The 22,390-nt window shown below is 47.5% G+C and overlaps 8 protein-coding genes across 8 annotated transcripts; 4 read left to right on the forward strand and 4 right to left on the reverse strand.

The window, feature by feature from the left end:
• Positions 1–853: 853 nt before the first annotated feature.
• On the reverse strand, positions 854–2,755 carry LY89DRAFT_604354 (EF-hand). The gene is made up of 5 exons (XM_018210354.1): positions 2,405–2,755; positions 2,333–2,351; positions 1,895–2,279; positions 1,406–1,829; positions 854–1,353 (listed from the first exon to the last, which is right to left on the reverse strand). Exons 1-5 carry the CDS (start codon positions 2,443–2,445, stop codon positions 1,317–1,319), a joined length of 906 nt encoding a protein of 301 aa, XP_018078382.1. The 5' UTR covers positions 2,446–2,755; the 3' UTR covers positions 854–1,316.
• A 154-nt stretch (positions 2,756–2,909) lies between these two features.
• LY89DRAFT_679283 (cation transport regulator-like protein 2) lies at positions 2,910–3,910 on the forward strand. The gene is made up of 4 exons (XM_018213837.1): positions 2,910–2,965; positions 3,020–3,050; positions 3,108–3,158; positions 3,267–3,910. The coding sequence occupies exons 1-4, from the start codon at positions 2,919–2,921 to the stop codon at positions 3,819–3,821; spliced, it is 684 nt and encodes a 227-aa protein (XP_018078383.1). The 5' UTR covers positions 2,910–2,918; the 3' UTR covers positions 3,822–3,910.
• A 296-nt stretch (positions 3,911–4,206) lies between these two features.
• Positions 4,207–5,049, reverse strand: LY89DRAFT_692854 (RNA-binding domain-containing protein; the record flags this gene model as incomplete). The annotated part of the gene is made up of 7 exons (XM_018216601.1): positions 4,207–4,286; positions 4,350–4,445; positions 4,514–4,537; positions 4,589–4,683; positions 4,732–4,838; positions 4,894–4,966; positions 5,030–5,049. 7 exons carry the CDS (start codon positions 5,047–5,049, stop codon positions 4,207–4,209), a joined length of 495 nt encoding a protein of 164 aa, XP_018078384.1.
• A 4,312-nt stretch (positions 5,050–9,361) lies between these two features.
• Positions 9,362–9,913, forward strand: LY89DRAFT_553327 (uncharacterized protein; the record flags this gene model as incomplete). Its single annotated transcript, XM_018208332.1, has 3 exons — positions 9,362–9,562; positions 9,611–9,680; positions 9,735–9,913. Coding segments are annotated over 3 exons (450 nt in total), but the record flags the coding sequence as incomplete, so codon positions are not given.
• A 1,801-nt stretch (positions 9,914–11,714) lies between these two features.
• On the reverse strand, positions 11,715–13,020 carry LY89DRAFT_633836 (beta subunit of citrate lyase). The gene is made up of 3 exons (XM_018211361.1): positions 12,889–13,020; positions 12,777–12,836; positions 11,715–12,662 (listed from the first exon to the last, which is right to left on the reverse strand). The coding sequence occupies exons 1-3, from the start codon at positions 12,932–12,934 to the stop codon at positions 11,800–11,802; spliced, it is 969 nt and encodes a 322-aa protein (XP_018078386.1). The 5' UTR covers positions 12,935–13,020; the 3' UTR covers positions 11,715–11,799.
• A 125-nt stretch (positions 13,021–13,145) lies between these two features.
• LY89DRAFT_679290 (golgi apparatus membrane protein-like protein tvp23) lies at positions 13,146–14,135 on the forward strand. Its single transcript, XM_018213838.1, has 4 exons — positions 13,146–13,287; positions 13,342–13,387; positions 13,444–13,727; positions 13,812–14,135. The coding sequence occupies exons 1-4, from the start codon at positions 13,200–13,202 to the stop codon at positions 13,964–13,966; spliced, it is 573 nt and encodes a 190-aa protein (XP_018078387.1). The 5' UTR covers positions 13,146–13,199; the 3' UTR covers positions 13,967–14,135.
• A 187-nt stretch (positions 14,136–14,322) lies between these two features.
• LY89DRAFT_744697 (ankyrin) lies at positions 14,323–16,508 on the forward strand. The gene has a single exon (XM_018221041.1). The coding sequence runs from the start codon at positions 14,816–14,818 to the stop codon at positions 16,007–16,009; it is 1,194 nt and encodes a 397-aa protein (XP_018078388.1). The 5' UTR covers positions 14,323–14,815; the 3' UTR covers positions 16,010–16,508.
• A 2,777-nt stretch (positions 16,509–19,285) lies between these two features.
• Positions 19,286–20,185, reverse strand: LY89DRAFT_572236 (uncharacterized protein; the record flags this gene model as incomplete). The annotated part of the gene is made up of 1 exon (XM_018208634.1): positions 19,286–20,185. The coding sequence occupies one exon, from the start codon at positions 20,183–20,185 to the stop codon at positions 19,286–19,288; it is 900 nt and encodes a 299-aa protein (XP_018078389.1).
• Positions 20,186–22,390: the final 2,205 nt, after the last annotated feature.

Raw genomic sequence — 22,390 nt, forward strand, 5'->3', positions numbered from 1 at the left:
TAAGGACCCTCCTGCACCCCTGACTCAAGCCGTGACTGGGTGGGGCCAATATTTTCAGCTCGTAGTCCCGCTCGTAAGGCTGACGTTCCTCGGGCTCCCAATCAGCGCTCTCATCTCGAGTATGAATGGGGTGATGCGAAGGAAGCCGGAAGGGAGTGACGTCCGGTGAGAGGATGAAGGATGGGCGGCTGGAATGGTGGTGGTGAGTGTGATGTGATTCAAGCCCGCGCACTCGCATCCCGTATTGCGTAGCCCGGTCGAGCTGTGGGCGCGGGACGGAAAAACCCCCCTTTCTGGGGCGAAGGACCGATTATTTGGCCCAGCTGAACGGAAGTCGTAATTGGATAGACAGGGTGGAGGAATTGAAGATTCTTTTGTGCAACTTTGCTTTTCAGGAACGAGAGACATTTTTGGGCTCTACGTATCTGCAGCCTCGAGTACCTGAAACACAATGCAATTGTCCGAAACATTTTTAAGGCTGCAGAATTACACAGCTTTGAATGGTAGCGAATAGAATATCTTTTCGCTTTTTAATAATTTGGAAGAGGGTTGCATGCCTTGAAATGTTGCAGAATGACAGAGACATTTGGAACGTGGTCTGTAAGGCTGCAGAAAGCCTAGGATTGCTTTTCGGCTTTTCGGAAACGAGGGATATTCTATTGTGTGACCATGCCGCGAATAACATCTTGCCTCGCAGAGAAGTGTTCCACACGTCGTGAGGCTCATTTCGGACGCTGAAATGAATTCGAAGTGATAGAAAATATGCAATAATACTTCAGAAATTTTGACTATCTTCATTGTGTGAACGAAGGATTTCAGGCTCGAACGCACAATTGAGAAAGAACGATGTCCCAGATATTGGTCAAAAGCGATTAACTGCATTCTCGGTATCATTAAACAGACATTTTGCTATCAATCAATGACCGAAATTTCAAGAAGACTTCTAGGTCAATCTTTGTTGAATATTCGCACAGCAGAGAATTGTATATTCACCGAAAAAGATATTAAACATAAAGGAGTCTTACAAGGCTAGTCTCAGAACAAGCACTTTGCGACAGGTCAATGTGCGAAATCCGAATAAGAACTTAGTATCTTATCGACGCTCTAAAGCTTCACTCGAAACACGGTGACCAAAGACTAACAAAGCGTGGTTTTCGAGTCCAACAAGCAAGTAAGTTCCAATGTACGAAAAATGTGAGAGGACTTTTGGGTATCGTATTGTCTATAAAATGCATCCAAACATCAACGCACGCAACTGACAACAAATGCAAAGGCACCGCACCTCGCAAAAACACGTATTGCTCTACTTCCGTCCCTCATCTTTGTCTTATGATCTCGGTCAAGAAATCCTCACTTTCGTTCATTAGCTCTGTTCCATCACAACAGGGGAACAGGGAAAACTCACAAAGACAACGTAATATACCCATCCCGATCATCATCATACTTCTTAAAAACATCCGTCATCCTCTTCAAACTAATACAACTCTGCACGAAGAGATCGAAACTAATCGCTCCCTCCCCGCGCTTATCATACGTCCTGAACAACGTATCGACAAACTGCGGACTGAGTCGGTATCCAAACGCCACCAGCGCATTCGTGTACTCATCCAGCGAGATGTTACCCGAGCGATCGGTATCGAAACGATCAAAGAGCGACCGCCACGCGGCGAGGAATCCCCAGAGCCCGCAGAACTCCTCGAATCCGATCGTGCCGCTGCGGTCCGTGTCGAACATGCGGATCATCATCTTGACCGTGTGAGGGTCGAAGGAGGTCCAGTCGCCGTTGACGAGGGCTGCGCGGAGCTCCTTTTCTGTGAGGTTGCCGGTTCCTGGGGGCGTGTCAGCATTTCCATGCAATGATTCCATGCATTTTAGATGGGCTGGAGGGTATTACCTGCTTTGTCGACGGCTTTGAAGAGGGGCCAGAGAGCGGGGTCTGCGCCTGCTGGTGGTGCTGGAGAAGGAGGTGGTCTGGAGATTGGAGGGGCGCGACCTCCTGGGCCAGGTCTGCCAGTACCGTATTGTTGTTGTGGTGGTAGAGGAGGAGAAGAATGGCCCGGTCTGCCACCACCGTATTGCTGATTAGGTGGAGGAGAAGCATATCCGCGGTTTGGAGGAGGTGTGCCGTACCCATGGGGTTGCATTTGTGGTGAGAGTCGTCGTCCACCTGCTTGTTGGTCTGCAGGAAGTGGAGGAGGGGGTTTCGATGAGTATGCTTGCTGTGGTGGGGGTTGATTATATTGCGGGGTAGAGGAAGAAGAAGAGCTATTGCCATGTTTCTGCGATTCTTGTTTAGTATATTGCGTATAAAGAAGGTTTGGTTTATGCATACCCTCTCAGGCTCTGCGAATCTGTGAATGTTCAGCTGAAAGGTTACAGAGTGGGGCAGAGTTGTAGAACTTACGCAGGCAGAGAGTCTGGATTGAAATTCTGTCTGTATGCCATCTTGATGTGTTGGGTGGAGAAGAGGAAAGATTGCGATCAGAATGTTTGTGGAAAGGTGGGTGTTTAACTTGCACAGGGGAATCCTCTGACAAGTTGTCAAGTCGGGAGGAGCTGTCAACTGAGCCCCGTCACCAGGCTGAGGAGGGCTTGGGCCGAATATTCGCAGTCTGAGACACTGGCAGTGCCCGAAGGAGCTGCGCACGGTCTGATGGATTGATTATGAGACCTCGTTGATGGGGAAAGTTCATCTGGAGAGAAATGCGAAGCAGTTCGGATCGTCGTATTGGTATTGTTTCGCGCATTCGATGAATGGTTCCTGAGCTTAGAAGTCTGACAGCGAACGCCTTGGCCAGCGAGTCATTGCCAAGATTGAGGGGCATTCAATGTACCAATCACTCGGGAACTCTTTTCTACCGATATTCACCGGTTAAGAACAGCACATCTCGCATTCTTGTGATTCTTTCCTTTCCAATATGTCCGTCCATACTTCAGATTCCGAATTCTGGTTATTCGGATACGGGTAAGTTGTGCTGACCCACATATCTTACTTAAATATACTAACAAACTTTGCTAGGAGTTTGATTTGGAAGCCCCCACCTCACTTTGTATGTTGCATGTATTTTTGTTACTTACTACAAGTCCGCCTTGCTGAACAATGCAAGGACAGAAGGATACCAGGCTATGTGACTGGATATGTCCGTCGATTCTGGCAGGTTTGTATTCCACAGACTCAACATGAGACGGCAGCAGCTTATGGATGAACCAGGCCAGGTAAGCAGAAGTTGTGCTGAGCCTCCAGAACCTCTTATGCTGACGTCAAATCCAGTCAAGACCATCGAGGAACACCTGAAGCACCTGGAAGAGTCGTAACTCTGATCGAACGATCTTTCTGGGAGACTTTAGACGATCACCATACTTCCGAGTCCGACAAAGTATGGGGAACAGCGTACAGAATTCAAGCCGACAAGGTCGCTGAGGTCAGAGAATACCTCGATATTCGAGAGATTAATGGCTATACGATCCATTATACGCCTTTCTTTCCGAGTGATGGTTCAGATCATATCAGCACGTTGGTTTATATTGGGACGCCAGACAATGATCAGTTCATGGGTCCCCAAGATCCTCAGAAGTTAGCAGAGCACATATACAGAAGTGTTGGCCCCAGTGGGCCCAACATGGATTATCTTTTGAGTTTGGAAGTTGCTTTGGGTGGTTTAAGTTCTGAAAGCGGGGATGAGCATATCAAAGATCTGGCGAACAGAGTCAGAATGATCGAAAGAGCCGATAGTGACAAGAGTCACACAACGGATCAAGCCATAGATCACAAGCTCAAGAGGATCGGAAGCACAGACGAGCAAGAGGAGACGGAGAAGTAGTTTTCGGCGAAGCCTTTTCCATTCCCTTCAGGGCAATTACCATCGCAATAGACTAGATCTGCAAGAAGTGCAGTCTAATGAAAATGACCTTGATCAAAGTGATCTTGGTCGAAAAGCAGAGAAAGCTCAACGATCTGTGTGAAAATTGCGCAACAATGTGTCATAAGACAAGGTAGGAATCCCCCCAACGCCAAGCAGAGCGTAAAGCTCGCCAGAGAAACCGCTTCCAGAGACCACGAGGCTGACCGATGCTTCTCATCGAGAGATGATGTCGAAAGGCGACCACACAATGAACCGTTTGCCGCAACCCAAGCTGACTTTTCTTGTCCTGAATTCGTAACTTCGAACGCACGCGCAAGGTCGGAGAGATCACACTCGAAAGGATTTACCAACGGCCACCACCGCCGCCACCTTGTTGTTGATCGCCGCCACCATATCCACCTCCACCACCGGAGTATCCTGCCTCTGGTCAGTGTTAACAGGCACCAAATAGGACGGTTGGCAAAATGCCAACCATGAGTTACTGACCACCGCCGCCTCCATAACCGCCATTTCCGCCTCCGTATCCACCACCGCCGCCTTGTTGGCCACCATATCCTCCACGGTCTCCACCACCGTATCCTCCTGAGAAAGTTAGACATGATCAAGACCATTCAGGGTGAGAGCATTACTACCTCCACCATAACCTCCACCCCCACGGCCACCTCCATATCCGCCTATTAAAAAATGTCAGAAGACATCAAACAATCACGTCTTGTGTAACATACCACCACCGCGTCCACCACCGAATCCACCACCGCCGCCTCCACCTCCAGCACCACGCTCGCTTGCCTTGTCGACTCTGATGGTACGACCGTCGAACCTGCATCGATCAGCAATTGTGTGACACTATGTGTGTTTTGGGACGCACTCGATGTTGTTCATGGAATTGATTGCAGCCTCGGCCTCTTGCTCACTGGTATAGCGAACGAATCCGAAACCACGGCTGCGACCAGTATCGCGATCCTTAACAACGACCTACAGGCAGAAGGTTAGCCATGTACTGAATGTCGATAGCAGGAAGGTTACTTACAGCCTCCTCAACCTGGCCGAACTCCTCGAACTTATCGCGAAGAGCCTTCTCATCCGTATGCCATGCGAGGCCACTGCGATCGCGATTAGTATGGCACGTTCAATTGGCTGGGGATTGTGCGCAGAGGTGAACTTACCCAATGAAGAGCTTAGACATGATGATTGATGTTGATCTCGAAAACCTGGGGCAAAGTCTCAATTTCCACGCGGACCCTCAAACACAAAAGAGCGCGTTCATCCGGGAGTTGGATAGACGGGAACGGACGGAACGCGGATCACGCAAAGAAAGTACATCGAGGCAGAACAGGACCTCCGTAAAACGGAGAAGGAAGGGAGAGGAGAGGAGGTGAAGGTGATGAGATCGAGGAGGTAGGAGGAGGATAAAGGTCAGTGCATGCAAGCAGGAGAATCAGACGAACTTCTTGATCAAGTGTTGAGAATTTTTGAATTTGTTGTTGAGAGAACTGTGGGCGGTTGGTTGACAGCTGAGGACGAAGTTGATATGTGATGAGGGGTAGGTTTATCGTGAGGACGCAAAGAAGTTGCTCGGTCAAACGACTGAAAGGACAGTGCAAGACGAAGTTGAAGATAATCGAAAGCACTACCAAGAGTGCGAACGAACTGGGGAAACGAGAACAAGGACAGGTTTTGGTGTGGTTGTTGTTGGAAGAAGGAAGAAGAGGAGAGGGTGCAGCAGTAGCGGGGGATATTTGAAGTCTCTGTCTGCCCCTCCCTCGCGTAACCACTAGCGCTGAGAGTGAATTGAAATGGGAGGGAAAGGGAACGCGCGATTCGATTCACCACACGCGCGCTCTTTTTTATTTTTTGCTTGTGCTGTCTAAGTAGGTAGGTAGAGTTGTGGCCTGCGCTGCCTTATTATTTCGACCTGATCAGATTGCCTTGCCGTTCGATACGTTGCCTGATCTTGCCTTGCCTTGCCTTGCCTTGCCTTGCCTTCCTGGACTTCAAGATTCTCCTCCAACACAATCCAAACTTGGTGAACCATGCTTCTTCCATGCTCGATTGCAAATTTTACTTCTCTGGCTCGATGGCTTTACGATGCTGATTCACTGCTACGACGAAACTTGGGGAGTTGGCATTGTTCGCAGTCGACGCATCCAATAGCACTCCGTTGACGAGCACTGTGATGGTGTGCCAACAGGGTTCTTCCTCCAATCCAGCTACTCGCAGAGGGTGCAGCACCAGGCGCCAGTAATGCGGCAAGCAGCCCGGCTGAATCAACTTTAATGCGCACTGACTGGAATGGCTTGTACTGGTGGCGCATTGCGATGGATGATGTTTGCTTCGAGCGTGTGGCAGCCGGAAGAAATCTGGTATCAGATGCATATCGATGCCGATATACGGGTATATCGTCGAGTTGACTTACTTTACGCCTGCCGCTGGTGGGTCAGACCCCTCGCCGTCTGGCCCTCTATCTGTAGGGCTCCGCATCTGGGGAGATTTCTGCTGCCGGCTGGCACCCTCCTCGCTCAGCATCTTGGCCATGCTATAGCCCAGGTACGGGTTTGAAGAGGTGCGATGAAGCTCCAATCACTCGATGCAGCGCGGCAAGTGCAGTTATCGTGGACATGGCTCACGATTGCTCCGGGCTCACGCCTAAATATGCAGGCTGAGTGAGTCTATGTGAGTGTGAGTGTGCATGTGCGAGGTCAATGAAGTAATTTTTGAGTGCCTGCTAGTGAACAATTGGGATGCAGTCTGCGAACCGGTTTGCGTTGTGCGTTTGCTTTCTTGGCTGTTCGTTCGATGACCAGGGATATGCATTCACTGCTGGATGCGTACTGTACTGTAGGGGGACCATGGTATGGATGGATAGTTTACTTCTCCATCCGGTATGGTAGGGGATCACTGGTAATGGTGTGGGGTCGAAGTTAGATTTTTGAGGAAGATAGCGGAGAGCAAAGGAGTGGAGACAAGAAACGACACACCAGGGTTGGGAACGGCATTGGAGAGTCTGTGGTCAGTTTGAAGCGGCATCCTTTCCTTTTGGCTTTTGGTGGCTGTCATGAAGCAGCTTTCAAGCTTCAGTCACACACATTTCTTCTAGTGTCAGTCGATGGTCTCGAAAGTTGGGAGGCATCACGGCCACTTGCAGCAGCAGCAGCAGCAACTGATTGCCAGCTAACGTTAGCAGTCCCTACGTACATATACCTAGAGATAGTGAAGTACCTACGTGGGGCACCAGGTCAAAACTCTCCTATCGATACGGATGGATCCTGTCTTGTTTGTTAGACTTACCCCATTTGAATCACTATCGATAAGATTTCCCCCCTTCCACTCTCTGCTCCCGCGTAGAGTAAGGCAGAGCAGAGCTTGAGTGGAGGGGCAAAGACCCGATCTTAGCCCGAGCTTCGAGAGCTACGACCGCTCGGTAGCTCCATACTAGGGAGCTTGGCTTGTCCTTGTCCCTCAACCCAACGTCGTTCTCTCGCCGACACCCAGCTCACTCCACCTCAAATCCTTCTCCATCTTCAACTTTAATTATTCACCATCTGTCTCTCCTTTCATTTGCTCTCCAATGCTTGCCTTTCCATTCCCCTTTCCGAGCCATGTGCTGCACTAAGTCCTCATCTTTCCCCTCCTCTGCTTCCACTGGCTCATGGCATCCAATCGCCCATCCACCCATCCACACCACTCGGCAAACTCTATTGGGCCATTTGAGTCTTCGTTGGAGACGGAGCGACGGAAGATGATGAACTTGGATTCTCTCCCGATCCCTCTTTGCCAATCCGATGGAAGTCTGTCCTTAACTCCATCACCCTTCTAACCCAGCATGACGCGGCAGCCAATACGGTAATATGATGGAGATACCGGGGAGTGCCGGCCGGCTGGCTGCGTGAAGCTCCCGTCCAGAAGTTCAAAAGTCTCTCCAACGGCCAGAACATTCATTCAACCGGTGCACGTTCATCCCACGGGGCGTCGTACAAGAAGTCTGTGTGCAACCCAGGTATAGTCTCTGAAGTCCAAATAAGATATGTGGCAAAGTGGGACATTGCAAAAATGTTTGCAGATCTGTGCAACTACTGCCCAAATCCCACTCTACCGGTATCACGAATCATCGTGACAGCTCACCTCTTACAGCCATTACTCGCATCGGGTCGCATGGATCGCGTATCATGTGATAGCTCTCACAGAATCTGATAAGACAGATGCGACCCGTCAGATCGAGTCCCAATAGAAGAGCACCAGCAAGCGGTACAGACTTTGGGGGCATTTTCTCATAGTGCATGAAGAGATCGCTGGAATTGTTGTAGGGCTGGCGAATCCACACCGCTTTTTGGACCCTTTCGCCGTCATCTTTGCCTGTCGCAGACCATCTTACTGCATGGCTTCTGCCGGTCCTCTCTCGGAAGGCCAGCTGCAATGCAGGGACAACGTGAAAAGCCTGCAAATCACTGATCGTCGATGATTGGCGCTCTTCGGATAGGGGAAGCTTTCAGTACGCGGAGAAGCTCTTGTGGGCTGCCCAAGCAAAAACTCAAAAGTACAGACCAGATGCTTGATAAATTCGCATCTCCCAAACTTTTTGCCAAGAAAGCATCTCCTGCCTCAACTTTCCATCAAGCTTTTTTCAGGGTCGAGTGCATACACTGTTCTTTCCTAACCCGGTAAGCGTAACTTCTCAATTTTCAGAATAAGTGTTTGCGAGCTACCTTGATCTTGATGACACTGTGCAAGCATGACGTCCTCAAGCGCTGCGATCGTCGACACATGCAAACTGGGATGGCTATTACTGCCCTACAATGAGGGTCTTGACTCCTGATTTGACAAACGTCTCACCCACTACCAAACAACCATGGAGCGACATTCGCGGGAGAAAAAAGCTGCAGACGAACGACAACCCAGAGAGTCAAGGCATCCCGGAAGTTCACGACATCACAGATCGCACGAATTGGCTAAAGAGGTAGCTCGGCCTCACAAGGAACTCTCGAAGACGAAATCGCATCGAGATAGCACACATGCGAAGCTCCCGAAGGAGATTGTGGCAAAGCCGCTGAACGGAGACGATGACTTTGTCAGGAAATGGCTTGTGCAGACTAGCCTTACCAATCAAGACCTTGAACATCCAAAAAGGCGAGAGACAAGTCAGTATTGGTTCCCATTGCTCAAGCTTGCAGAAGCGAGCCATTTGCTGACAACCGTTAGAACATGAACCCAAGACAGGTCAATCTACACAAGCTAAGCTCAAGCATTGCTTAGACCAACAAGAAACGGAAGAAGCATTACCCCCAGCCAGGAAAAGAAAACACTATTCTTCTTCTGACAGTTCTATCCTTGCCGTACTGACAAGACCGGAGTCGCAACAGCTCGACAAAGTTAGAGAAAAGACAAGGATCGCAGAGAAGCGAGAGAAGCCTGCAGATGACTTCCTCAAGAAGCAGAGGGAAGAATCATCTGACTCTGGCTCTTCGGACCCTTTCGCAGACGAAAGACCTCCCAAAGAAACGTTCGAGAGAAGAGCACGGCACAAAACACGAGAAGATAAGTACGAACCGAGAAAAGTAGATAAGAAGGTGAAGAAAGATGGAACAGAGAGGAAGCCGAGAAAGAAAATTGAGAAGAGTGATCGGAAGAAAGCCGCCAGAAAATCAGGCGAAGATTTGATGAACAACTTCAGCTCTAAAAGCATTGGTCAAGACAGGTTAACTGTAAGTAAATCCTCTAATGTTTATGAATTGTGGTGCTCATCCTGCTAGATTCGACCTCCACAAGGTCTTGGCCTGTTCAACAATGGTCGTGCATCTTCACCGGCTCGGCGGAGAAGCTGTAAGCCTAAGATTCGATCTTTTGAAGGATACACTGGTGACTAACTACATACAGTGTCAGACCTGGCTTTTTCGGAGATGAACTTCCTACAAAGCTCTACTCGACAGCCTCAAGTAGAGCAAAAGAGTAAAGTCAACTCAAAGTCTCGGGAAAAGGAGAAGCGCAAAGCAACCAGAGCCCAGGACGAAATAACAGAGTTCTTCAGACCTAGCAGAAAACCACTGGAGGAAATACGCTCAAACAGTGACAGACGACTATCTTCGACTAAGCCTGGCGAGAAGAGTTCTGTCTATGTTAGACAAGTAGAGCAGGAGAATAGACATGAAAGTTACAGCGATATCAGATCACTGAACTCGCGAGAAAGACCATTGGTTGGGTTGAGGCAATCAACACCATTCTCAGAGCGATTGACAGCTCATCATACTACTCCCGCAATTATCACTGATCCTCGAAGACATTCTAGATCGGCTAGTAAAGCCTCTGAGAAAGCTACTACTTACGTATCCTGGTCCGAGACACACTTATCACCCTCTGTAACCTCACATTGTCAAGATTCAGTCGACCATAGACGCATTAGTCCTACACCAGAGTCTGTAAGGAGATCGATCGAAAAGACTGGGATTTTCCGAGACACTGGCATTGGATGGAGTTCCAAGGCAGCACATCAAAGCGAGAGACCATCCTCTCCTGCTGATTGGGACAAGGCAGCGAGCAATCAACCAAAGCCATTTCATCGTGCTAAAATCATGAAGTCCACGACAGTACCACCAGCTAGTGGATCTGATCAGCACCTTGAGCCTCCGCATCATGATGTACGGACGGCATCTCGTAAGAAAGAACGAACTCCTCTAGCAGAGGAGATTCAACAACTTCCAAGGAAAAAGACCGCGGCAGATGATGGTCAAAAACTGCAAAACGTTGGAACTTTACGAACACGAGTTGTTGTAGAACACTTTGACCCGGAGCATGGATGGCTTGAGACTTCAAGGCTCTCGCCGAAATGTACTTCTACCGATCTACCTCCAGAATCCAGAAGCACACCTCTCAATAGGCAAGATCTTGCCAAGGCTGCTCGAATAAAGCGACCATCAACTACATTACCAATCTCTCGGATCGCAGAGAAAGAATGGGAAGCTCCTATAGGAGCTATCAGTCAGCGAGCCATCAACAATAGCGTGGTTGAAGCGATTAGTAATGGCTCCCAGGTCTCTGTCTCGGCCAACAATGCCTCTCTAATCGATGAGAACAAGGCTTATACTGATGCGGAATACACATTCCCTGAACAAAGTATATTGTCCGAGGAAATTCCTCAACAAGCATATTCAAGAACAGGCGAAAACACATCTACGACTAGTCCAGGGTATGATACACGTGCCTGCGGTGAACAATTGTTACTCCAAATGAACCAGCAGCTCCCAGCGAATGAGCTCCAGGAGAATTCCCACCGAAGTACTACCACATCAACCTACTTGGGATTGCCAATAAGGGGTTCTTGGCACCCTCCAAACACGGGCCAGCATCGTCAACCAACCCCTGTGTCGGATCAGAAGCCATTCTTTTTTCATCAGATGGAACAAGAATCACCAATTGGGCAAGATACTTTCCATACTTATCCTAAAGTTACAGAATATGAGATATATGACATACTAGAGGAAACCGAACCAAATCTCGCCCATGACGCGTACGAGGCCCATGATACCCATGCAGACTATACGGCATATGGTTCTTTGAACGACAATTACGAATCGAATGTCAATGTGGGTGATGAATACGGCACTTATGATCAGAGCAATGTCAACCAGCCAAGCACGAATTACGATCCATCGTATATGGTAAACGAAAATCTAGAACCTTATGAACCTCAAACTGAGGACGTTGAAAACCTATACCAAGATGCTGCGTTTACCGAAGAAGAATTCGTCAGCCAGGAGCTAGAGATTCCATTTCAAGTTGTCGAATCAGATGGTTATGAACTTCAGAATGCAGATCAGATGCAAGGACTCTGGCGACCACATATCCAGTATTGATGGTTCTATTCAGATCATTATTCATGTACTTAGTCTATTCAATAACGACATAGCTCATGGTATATCAGACCTCGCCTTACAAAAGCCACCTCTCACTCAGGCTCCTGATCCTTCCATTTCTCCCTCATACCCTTAACATCAAATCCACACAGCTCCGCCCTCCTAACAACAGCTCTCGCTTTCCCCACCACAGGCTTATCAATCATCTTCCCCTCCAACGTCCACGCCCCCCTCCCAGCATTCTCCGCCTTCTCATCCCCAACAACAACCCTCACACTCCACTCCACCTCCTTCTCCCCCGGCGCAAACGCACCCTGCACAACCTCCACCTGCGACGGATGAATACACTGCTTCCCATTAAACCCCAATCCCCTACCTCCCACACACTCTTCTTCCAACACCCTCTTTCCCTCCTCGCCTCTAAACGACGTACATACTAAATCGATCGTGGACCCGAGATCGTGAGCCCGGGCCGCGGTGCTGATCGCTGAGCGCGCGTAGAGGAATTCTGTCAGTGACGGGGTTCGCGTGAGTGATAAATCGAGCGCAAAGTCCTCAGCGGCGAAAATCAGGCCGTCGAGGTAGGGACTCGCTTTACATATCTCATTCAGATTCGTAATAGCCTCCGCGGACTCGATCAACGCGATAATCTTCACGGGGTTCGTAGAAGAAGAAGAGTGTCGGCCCGGAAGTTGGTGTCGTAAAACGTCGGTTACGAATGTGAGGTCCGAGGCTTTGTTTACTTTGGGGACGACGAGGGCGTCGAGGTGGGGGGCTTGTAGGACGGCAGTTAGGTCGGCGAGGGCGAGGCCCGTGGAGACGTCGTTTATGCGGACGGAGAGCTCGCGGATGTGGGAGGTGGGGGGTCGGGGTTGTGAGAGGTGGGTTAGGAGGGAGTGTCGGGCGGGGGCTTTGTTTGCGGGGGAGACGGAGTCTTCGAGGTCGTAGGTTATGGCTATTGGTATTGTAGATTAGTAGGGGGTTTGTGAATTGTTGGGGAGCTGAAGGTGGTTGTCCTGAGAATTCGGCTCGCAGATTGTTTCTGAGATTATAGGTGGTTTGGACGTACTATCGAGAGGGAAGGGGAGTGTGAGGGATTTTTGGAGGAATTTGGGGGAGGAAGAGGGGACTGGATGTTGTGAGCTATTTGTTTGAGAGGGTGGGGAGGAGGAGGAGCGAACCGTAAAGTAGAGCTCGGCGGAGTGTGGAAGCTGCTTTGATGGACATTATGGCAAATCAATTGTCAGTATTCAATTGAGAAGTTATGCTGTTCACATTGTTGATTGAGTTCGAACATTGAAGTGAAGGCCAAGCCAACCCCGCCGGTGATAAAAGTCCAAGCTCCCTCGGCAAGGCTAGAATGCAGCCTTACTGAGCAATAGCGGGACAGGGGTATAATGACCCACTTTGAATTACTGCTGGCTTGACATCCACGCGGCTTGAAGTCAACACCAGAGCTTCAACCACAACGTTCGACAACGACAAAGGCAAGATGGAAGGAAATCAACCGCAGGGAAGTCTCAGTTGGAGACTTAGTTCGCATCCTATCACGCTTCTCTGTTTCTTGGGATTCCGAATCTGTGAGTGAAGAGTGTTGCGTGTCCAGAAGAGCGAGATGCTGATGGTTACAATAGCTTCATTACTGGTGTATCTCTTTGGTCTCCTGTTCACCAAGAACTTGCAAGTCTTCCCACCTCCCAAAGTCACCTTTCCTCTGCTAAACTTTCGCCTTCCAGCGTTCTGATATTCATCATCACGATCCTCCTCCTAGCAGCCGATTTCTACTACCTCAAGAACATCGCCGGACGCCGTCTCGTGGGTCTCAGATGGTGGAACGAAGTGAATCCGGAGAATGGAGAGAGTCACTGGGTGTTCGAGAGCTCGGATCCTGCGGTCAAGGTTATCAATGCGACGGATTCGAGATTCTTCTGGATTGCGCTTTATTCGCAGCCATTGCTCTGGGTCGCGTTGGCTGTTCTGGCTATCTTTAAGTTTGAGTTCATCTGGCTGACGCTTGTTGGTATGTTGTGTTCTCTTTTTCTGGGTGGCAGGTGTCAGAAGTGATGGGAAACGGGTAATGCAGAGTTGTGCTAATGGATCATAGTCATTGCGCTGAGCTTAACGTTCACGAATACACTTGCGTTCTCGAGGTGTGATAAGTTTGGGCAAGCTTCGAACTTTGCTGGAGGTGCACTGAGCTCTGGTGGTATTGCAACGAATGTTGCAAGTGGACTGATCGGCAGATTCTTCTCGAGGTGAGAGATTGATGCGAGACGTTTGCCAAGGAGAGGCTGTATATGATACCATGGCTGCTTGGGAGTCTGCGGAGCTTTTTGAATGCATGATGCTAGCACTAAGTCCATCTTTCTGTCTGGCTTCGGGTGTACGAGTAGAGGATATGATGGCCAAATATCGATTCTTCAATAAGTCTGATTTCCAGTTTGCATTTGCATTAATGTGTACCGCTTGATTTGCTTGTCTGGCATGCCCCAATAATAGTCAAAGCTGGCTCTATCGACTACTGAAGATCGTCTTCTTATATTTACTCCCAAAGGTAAGCTGCCATGTCAGACATCTGCCCCTCGAGATTATGAATAACTATTGTCGAGGTTTAAAGCGGAGGTTGAACACGTTCGTCAAAGAATGCCAAGATGGAAAGCACGAAGCTTCTGTTATATCTGTCATGTCTATCGAGTCGTTGTCATTTGACGATAAAATAATGTGGCGAGCGATCCGAAAAGAACTAGAGGGCATCGGGATATCTGTCGCTGCATTCGATGCCAATAAGAACTTCATTTTAGAGTGGTTTCGGAAAGCTGTCGAAACCGGAGCTTTCGATGAACGGCCACCAGAGGATAATTCGAACCCCTTCTCATGAGCCGATGGTTCTGACGTATCTACGAGAACTTCTCAAGAATTCATCGATACTGAGGATATGATGCAAGAACAGAATTCCCGGAACCCTAGTAATGCCTCTTACGATCAAGGGCTCCATAATCATTCCAAGTCCAGGGAACATCCGAGCTTACCATCTCGAAACCCTGTAACAACATACTCTGCTCTACTTGGCAATTCGAGTCCCCTGGTGCTAACGAAAGTCAGGCCGAAATGACCAGAGATATTGCCACAGCTAGCAGCGCCCTTCTCAAACCTATTGTCAACGACAACAGTCCTACAAATCCCCACAGGACCCATTCTTCGGAACGCAAGATTTCGAAAATGAAAATGTTCATGGCTTGGATCCTCGATTTGAACGACGAATTTGTTCATGCTTGTGACAGAGAAGACACAATCACAGCCACTTCACTACTGAGTAGGGGAGCAAGTGTTGATGCGAGGAGGAGTTATGGGAAGCGGGGGTCCGACACAGCACTGATCAGTGCGTGCAGGAAAGGTTCTGTACCTATGGTAATATATTTACTCGATAATGGAGCAGCTATCGAGGCACAGAATGAGCGCAGAGAAACTGCTCTGCAAGCAGCATTTCGGAAAAACAACCAGGCAATAGTTGAACTCCTCAGCGAGCGCGGAGCAAGTATGCGTCTTATCTTAAATCGAATATCTTTTTCCACGTCAGTACCTCCTCAACCGCCTAACCTAACAAGCCTTGGTTATTCGGTACTCTACGCAAGAAATTCTTCAAATCCGACCATACGAGACATGGCGAAACTTGTCATCAGCAAGGGCGGCCCATCTATCTGCGGTTCGGATATTAATAACACTTTGGACATGGCCTTTCGATGCCTCCATAGTGTAAAAAACAGGACTACAAGAACACTCGAAATTATCGAACTGATATTAGCTGTTGGAGCAAACATCAATGCTTTCAAGTATTCGAGCATTCTTATCGAGGCTGCAAAGCTGCCTGACTATGAACCGATGAATCCTGATCAGGATATAACGAAGCTCAAATTGCTTAAGATGTTTCTTGACCATGGTGTCGGAATTGAAACGCGGGACTTGACTGGCTATACAGCATTAGACCATGCTGTAATGGGCAAGTCTCCCGAAGCCGCTTGCCTACTACTCGATGCGGGGGCAGTGAACCGATATCAGTACTGGAAAAAGCACCCTGTTCCAGAAAGGTGGGACTACTCAGATTACAGAGAAGTGCTATTGTATAGGAATATCTGCCAAGGGTACTTGCGCTACCACACCAAGATGAATGCTTCCAGCTCTAGTGTCCATAGCACCAGTCAAGGCCCGACAATAGGTCGCTTTCAACGCGTGGCTCCATCCCAGCCCTACGGACCTGACGATTTTGGCACAACACCGCAGTCGGCACAAGAGCAGCTGCCTTAGCACCCTACTCTTCCGCCGACGACGCCTTAATGCACTACGTACCAATAAATGCCGCCTCTCACCACGTCATGTTCGAAATCCCCCACTGGGTGGAAGAAACCGAATTTGAGTTGACCCCGAAGCAATATCTGCAGCCAGTCAATATCGTTATGTTTCAATCCAATCAAGTCAAGGAGATGCCTCATGGCACTAGTTAGCTACCTGGAGAAAGTACGTCCCGAAGAGATGCGAAGAAGGTTTACCTCGAGTTTAGATACGAGGTAAAGCGGCAAAGCCTTCAGATGCTAGGTCCTTTTCGATGAGTAAAATGAAAAGCAAAGACTCTTGAATCGCAGGACTTGGAGCCAGGGGTGAGCTTGAATGGAAAGAAAGAGTACGGGTCTTGCTCGATGTCTGGCGAAGAAATATCGAGGCAGTATTGCCTCAGGTACGCTCATATGGACACGGTGGTGTTGATAAAATTGATGGCAGCATTTATTACGGTCGTGATCGTTGAGCGAGAAGAGGTGTTTACATTTGCCTGAATGCTTTTACCTGCTGCAATGTCCTTTCCATCATCGTTCTCCTTTCTGTTTTGTCCTTGAGCTCTGCAATATCTAGTTAATTGCTTTTGTATGATGGTCTAGAGGTGTGTCAAATTTCCAAGATTATGGGAGTGTATCTTTCTTCGGCCCCTTCTGTAACTTGTGTAAACTAGCGTCCATGTCAAATTTCAAATTCCCTTTTCAGCTTCACTAGAGATTAAGATCAAGCGATTTACGAATGGAAAAAGAGACCATTGATGTGCAAGGCTGTGCTATCTTCTATTGAAATTTGCCAGACTTGGTAATAGTCTAGATGGTCCACAGTCCGATCTGTCTCATCTGCCTTCTGTTAAAGAAACCCAAGATTGCTCTACGTCCCTGTGGGGCAAACGCAATTCAAGGTCACAGTGTCATAATAGCAACGACCATCGGTAACCCCGCACTTTGACCATTAATACAAGACATGTATTTTCGGCAGATTTTTGACAACTTACATTGTTTCCTGTGCTGCATGTACAAATGCCTACCCTACCACTGCCATCTTGGCAAGCCCAGTCACAATAATTCCCAGCGATGTTACGGAACTAATGAACAATTAATTCTGCTTTTCTGTAGTATCAAATCGAGGGGTAAGCTAGAAATACTTACTCCTGGACATACTGTGCGGCGCTCGAGGCCTGCTCGGGCTAGCAGAGAGTCGAAAGATGGAGCTGCGAGGACAGCGGTAGTTAAAGTAAGACCAGCAATGAAGTGACAAATGGTTCGAGTAAACTTCATCTTGAACTTAGAATCTTGATGTCTGAAAAATACTACTAGAAAGTTGGAAGCTAGTGTGGAATACTTGTCTCTGTAAAGCTTGGAGCTATGATCAAGATGCATGCTACTTATATACTTGCAAACACAACCGTGGAGGCCGTCCTCTTTTCTTATATGATCGCATCCGCATTTTCTGACCTATCCAAAGTCTGCTGTGTCTTGTGAAACGTCGGCTTTGTTTTATTGACCAAAACAGAGAATATTCCTTAAAATAAGATGCAATGTTGGTCTGACTGAGGGAAAGAGTCAAAATTCTTCGAGTATGCTATCTCGCGGTGGACAAAAAAACCCGGACGAAATAGACACTTCAAGAACAATAACCCTCGCTTCACAACAATATTAAACTATCAATACTTAACGCATACTCATGAAATTATATCCGATAAAAAACACCTAAATCCCAGCTATCTAATGAATTAATTTCTTTACTTTCCCGATTTTTCTAAGACGTCAGAATTAAGAATTAAATAAAGTGTATTGCTCGAACTATCGCTTAATTAGTCCGGGTTTTTTTGTCCACCGCGAGGCTATTACTATTTTGTGCTTGCATTCCGAGAGGGGAACCCTGTTTATGAAATTTGTTGTAAGCTTTATGACAGCATTGAGCCTTCTTGCTTACGATGACCTATTGTCTATGCCACCCAACAGCGTCTCAGCTAAAACCTATCGTAATAGTCTCTTTGCTTGATGGCATTTGCTTCTTGTGCGGCGTATTGTAACATAGTCTTTCAAGACTCGTAACCCTGTTGTGTTTTTGCCCCCCAGCGGCGTGGTAGTCCACCTTACGGAAGTGTCGGTTGCTGAAAACACTTGTAAGAGGTCTCATGGCAGGAACTTACCTACAATCCATGGTAACAACTGCTTATTCTCACGCACGGCACCATATACTGCGCCTTTTGATCAACCACTGATGGTGTATGGAGTAACGCTTACGAGCGATCCTCGTTGACGCATTGAGCTATTAGCCTATCGCGCGCAGAAGCTGATTCAAGGTAGCTTTGGAATCTTAATCCTTGCCAGCATGGAGAGTCTAGAAGCTTGATATTATGCACCAATTGTCAAGTTGACAAAAGGCTAACTATAAGTAGTTCTTGACACTTTCTTCATAAATTTCTTCCAACCTTAGGATAAGACCAGAACAACGTCAACTCCACAGTCAGCTATCATAACTACTATTTACTTGATTTCCCATAATATTGCTTTTTAAAATTGCAGCCCTCCATGCTTGCCCTCACTTTCGCTTTCCTTGGTCTTGCTATGGGCCAAGTTGGACCTTGCTACAGCCAGTTGGTAATTGAGCAATAAAGACTTTAGCAGCTGATAATAACACAGGGCTGACCCCGATTCTGGGATCGGAAACTATTGTTATTGCGAAGGCGATGGTGCGTTTGGGAAGATCTCGCTCCCATCGACACTGCTAGATATTCTGTAGCTTAAGTTATATGCTTACTCTGTTCTCAGGTCTTTGCTACGACGATTCCGCAACCACTGTCTGCGACCCACCTACCTCTGTGCAAATTTCGTGTGATTATTAAAATCCGGATTACAAGGGAAGATTGCAGCTTCAACTACACGGGAGGATTGTTCTGAATACCTGAGACGGTAGGGAGTATTAGCTGGGACATAGCAAATGAACATCTTTCTATGACAGGGTATGATCTGAAGCAGAAAAATCATGATCTCATTGCGCATGCTAATGAGAAAGATTTCTTTCATATCACTTATTTCGGTTGAAATTTCCCTACTAGACTATGTAGCATGTATCTCAAAACGGCGTCATTTATGTTCTCAAATAGCCACTTGCAAAATCTGACTTCTCATAACTTCGTTTGCAAGTAGTCCCATATTCCGATGTGAATGCCGTGAAAAATCAATGAAAGAGCTACTAAATAACAGTCGCAGCCCTATCTCTAGCCTCACAATTACCATCCATATACTAACTCAACCCAAAAACAGATTTCCAGACTCCCTCTATGATATTAAAGCAAGAATCAGCCACCCTGCTCGTAGCCTCATGATCCGTCTTTCTCAACTCCGACAATCTCGTCTTCCAGAATTGAAATCTTTCCCTATTCAAGCTCGCAGTATCAATCTCAGCATCGCAAGCTAGTTGCCCATGAGCTGAACCTTCAGTATACCAAGCAGTGTCATCAACTGGATGACTGGCAAGACTCAACTGAAGGAGCTTATCTCCTGCGTAGTGTAACCATATTTGAACCATCGGCAATAATTGTGATAGTTGCAACATAAGACCCTTCGAAGTGGACTCGCTCTCAGGGGTTTCGAGTGCCAGACTGAGAACAGACAACCCACAGCCGGCGAGAGCTTCGTCGAGGAGACCAACCCCAGCAAGTCTTGCTATCGCGGAGGCAAGGTTACAGCGATGATTCGCAGGTTCAGAAGGATTCATGACCGTCTTCCAAGCGTCCTGAAGGTCGAGGATCAGGAAAGGTAGGTCAAGCCAGATGCGTCCTGCTGACGTTGCAGCATGTTGGACAACAACGTCATCTTCAGAGCCGACGATAAATCCAACATTAGTTCCATCATCTTGACCAATTGGTTGTTGCGGGGTCTGGGAGGAATTCAAAGTTCGTTTAAGAACACCAAGCTCGCGTGCCCAAAGAATCAAGCGTGTCAGACGGTCTTGAGCAGGATGATGCGCATCGATAACCTTTGCTGAAAGGATGAACAGGAACCAGGTATCTCGGATCTCGAGTTCATAAAGCTGTATGGGATTTGCTGACATTGCATATGTCCGACTAAGAACTCTGATTGTGCCGGCCATTGTTGACCATAGGGTGTTGTCGTTGCCTCGAGCGGCTTCGGGTGCGAACATGTCCCATCTTGCAATTTCGGATACCTTTGCGGTACTCATGAGAGCTTGTTGGAGTTGAGTGTCGTTCATTGTGCTTCGTATAAGCCTAATGATGGCTTTTGTAGGTAGAGTAGGTTTGATGTCAAGAGAGTGAATCAAGATAGCCTTCACAGCACCACGACTTGAACATCTTTATAGAACTCGATATGTTGCTGATTACTGCGTCTTTGATGTTGCCACACCACACATGAAGTGCACCTTGTCCACATCCTGGGAAAGTGTAGGTGAGGCGCAGTAGGATACTCGGTATGGGCAAGGGCAAGGGTAAGCTTGACTACCAACTGTAGATCAGGAAGATCTGCGGCAACCATGTCAAGTTGTGACTTTTAGACGGACTACGGACGTGGGAAAGACTGGGAGGAAATCAACGACTTAGCGAAGTGACGGTGATAGATACAATTGACAGCAAACCCTCCATAGTTTTTTTCCCTTGGATTCACATATTCTTTCTCGCGTCAGCACTGGTGTCCTTCCTCTCAACGCCTTGTAATCTCTTAGCACACATGAACCGGGCCATAAACCACAGAACAAACAGGGAGAGCTCCTCATCTCCCGTCCATGTAGCCTCCAGGTCCTGCGGTTGCAGGCCTCATTATCATTCTAGTTCCTGGTCGAAAGTTAACTTATTTGTACCTCACGATAATAGTTCACGTTTCGAGGACAAAGAAATGAATGGGCAGAATAGAATGTTCCCATCCAAGTTATGTGTCACAAATCGCACAAACACTGCGTCAAATTCACGCTTCCACAGCCGTACGTAGAACATGTGAGTGCTCACTACCGCCTTTTTGGGAACGATAAATACCGCCACTTCTGCTAGTTTAGAGCTGTTAAGTACTTGAAATATCGTCTGCACAGAAGTCATCTGTGATCTACGGTTTGTGGTTTGCATGGAGCAGATTTTGGGGAATGGGACAACAAAGACTAGAGCAGATGAAGTAGAAAAGTGCAATGGACATGTACATCGCCTCGCCTAAGGTTCAGATAAAATATTTGTCGCCAAAATTGTTTCTATTGTCAACCTTTTTGATAACTTGATATTCGTCGCTATAACTCTCAACATCTAAGATAGAAACGCAAAGGAGGTCGCTCCAGGACCTCAACAATAACAGTGTCTCCTTCCAGTCCCCAATAAGTCTTTCAGCTCTACGACCAACTTTTGACGGAGCGGAAAAAAAAAAGACCGGCCCGGCCTATATATACCTTGACGCTCACAGCCTTGCTGTGGCTTTTCCAGAATCAAGTCGTGGTTTACATTCACTCTTCGTCGGTCCGTGACTCTTCATCCGTCCGCCAGTCCGTTTACAGAGTGAATTGTATTACTTTACTTGGTTGAAAGCAAGTGAAACCAAGATTCACTATCTATGCGAGACGACATTACAAACCAAGTTTTATTGTTTACACAAAAACACTCTCTATGCTAATATGCTAACGATGCTAGATACAATGTTTACGCGAGACCTCTTTACGACAGGAGACTTCTCTAAGAAGAGCAACGAGTCGACACCATCCAAGAAGACACCTCGTGTACGTACTGAAAAGCAAAGAGCTGGTCGCAAAAAGAGAGACGGCGTGTAGTATATTACATGAGGAGGGGGTCAATCTGTTGTTTCAAGACTCACAAAGTGAAGCAACATCACGGGCATTTTGAGAATATGATATTGCGTGACAGCAATAGTTGTTGTTGTCAACTTTCACTGTTCTCCTTCTTTCTTTCTTTCTTCCTTCCTTTCCGTAGGTAACTCAGAAAGAACTTGTATGCTAATGAGAGACAATTAAAAAAAATAAGAAATAAACATGCTTTGAACGGATAGCGAAGCCTCCTGAGCCGGGGCAGGTGGTTGCTAGGTTTATGAACACTGTGGGTTCACAATATAGAGAAGTGGAGCGTCGTTTTTATACTTGGTAAGACGTTCAGAAAAAATTTTCAGCTTCACGGTCAGTAGCAGTGAATACGGAGAAGAGAACAGAGCATCTGGAATTCCGAATTTGAAATAGTGAATACACAACCTCAAAACCTCGAATCCGCATTTTTTTAATATATATATACCCAGGCAACCCACTATCAAGAACCGTTATACGATCTAGAAGTCCACAAACGGTATATTATTCCCCTTGCCCCCGGCCAATGAGGCTCGTTTATTATTGATGTAAGTACATAAAAGT

Source organism: Mollisia scopiformis (genome assembly GCF_001500285.1).
Source record: "Mollisia scopiformis unplaced genomic scaffold LY89scaffold_1, whole genome shotgun sequence".
Lineage (NCBI taxonomy): Eukaryota > Fungi > Ascomycota > Leotiomycetes > Helotiales > Mollisiaceae > Mollisia > Mollisia scopiformis.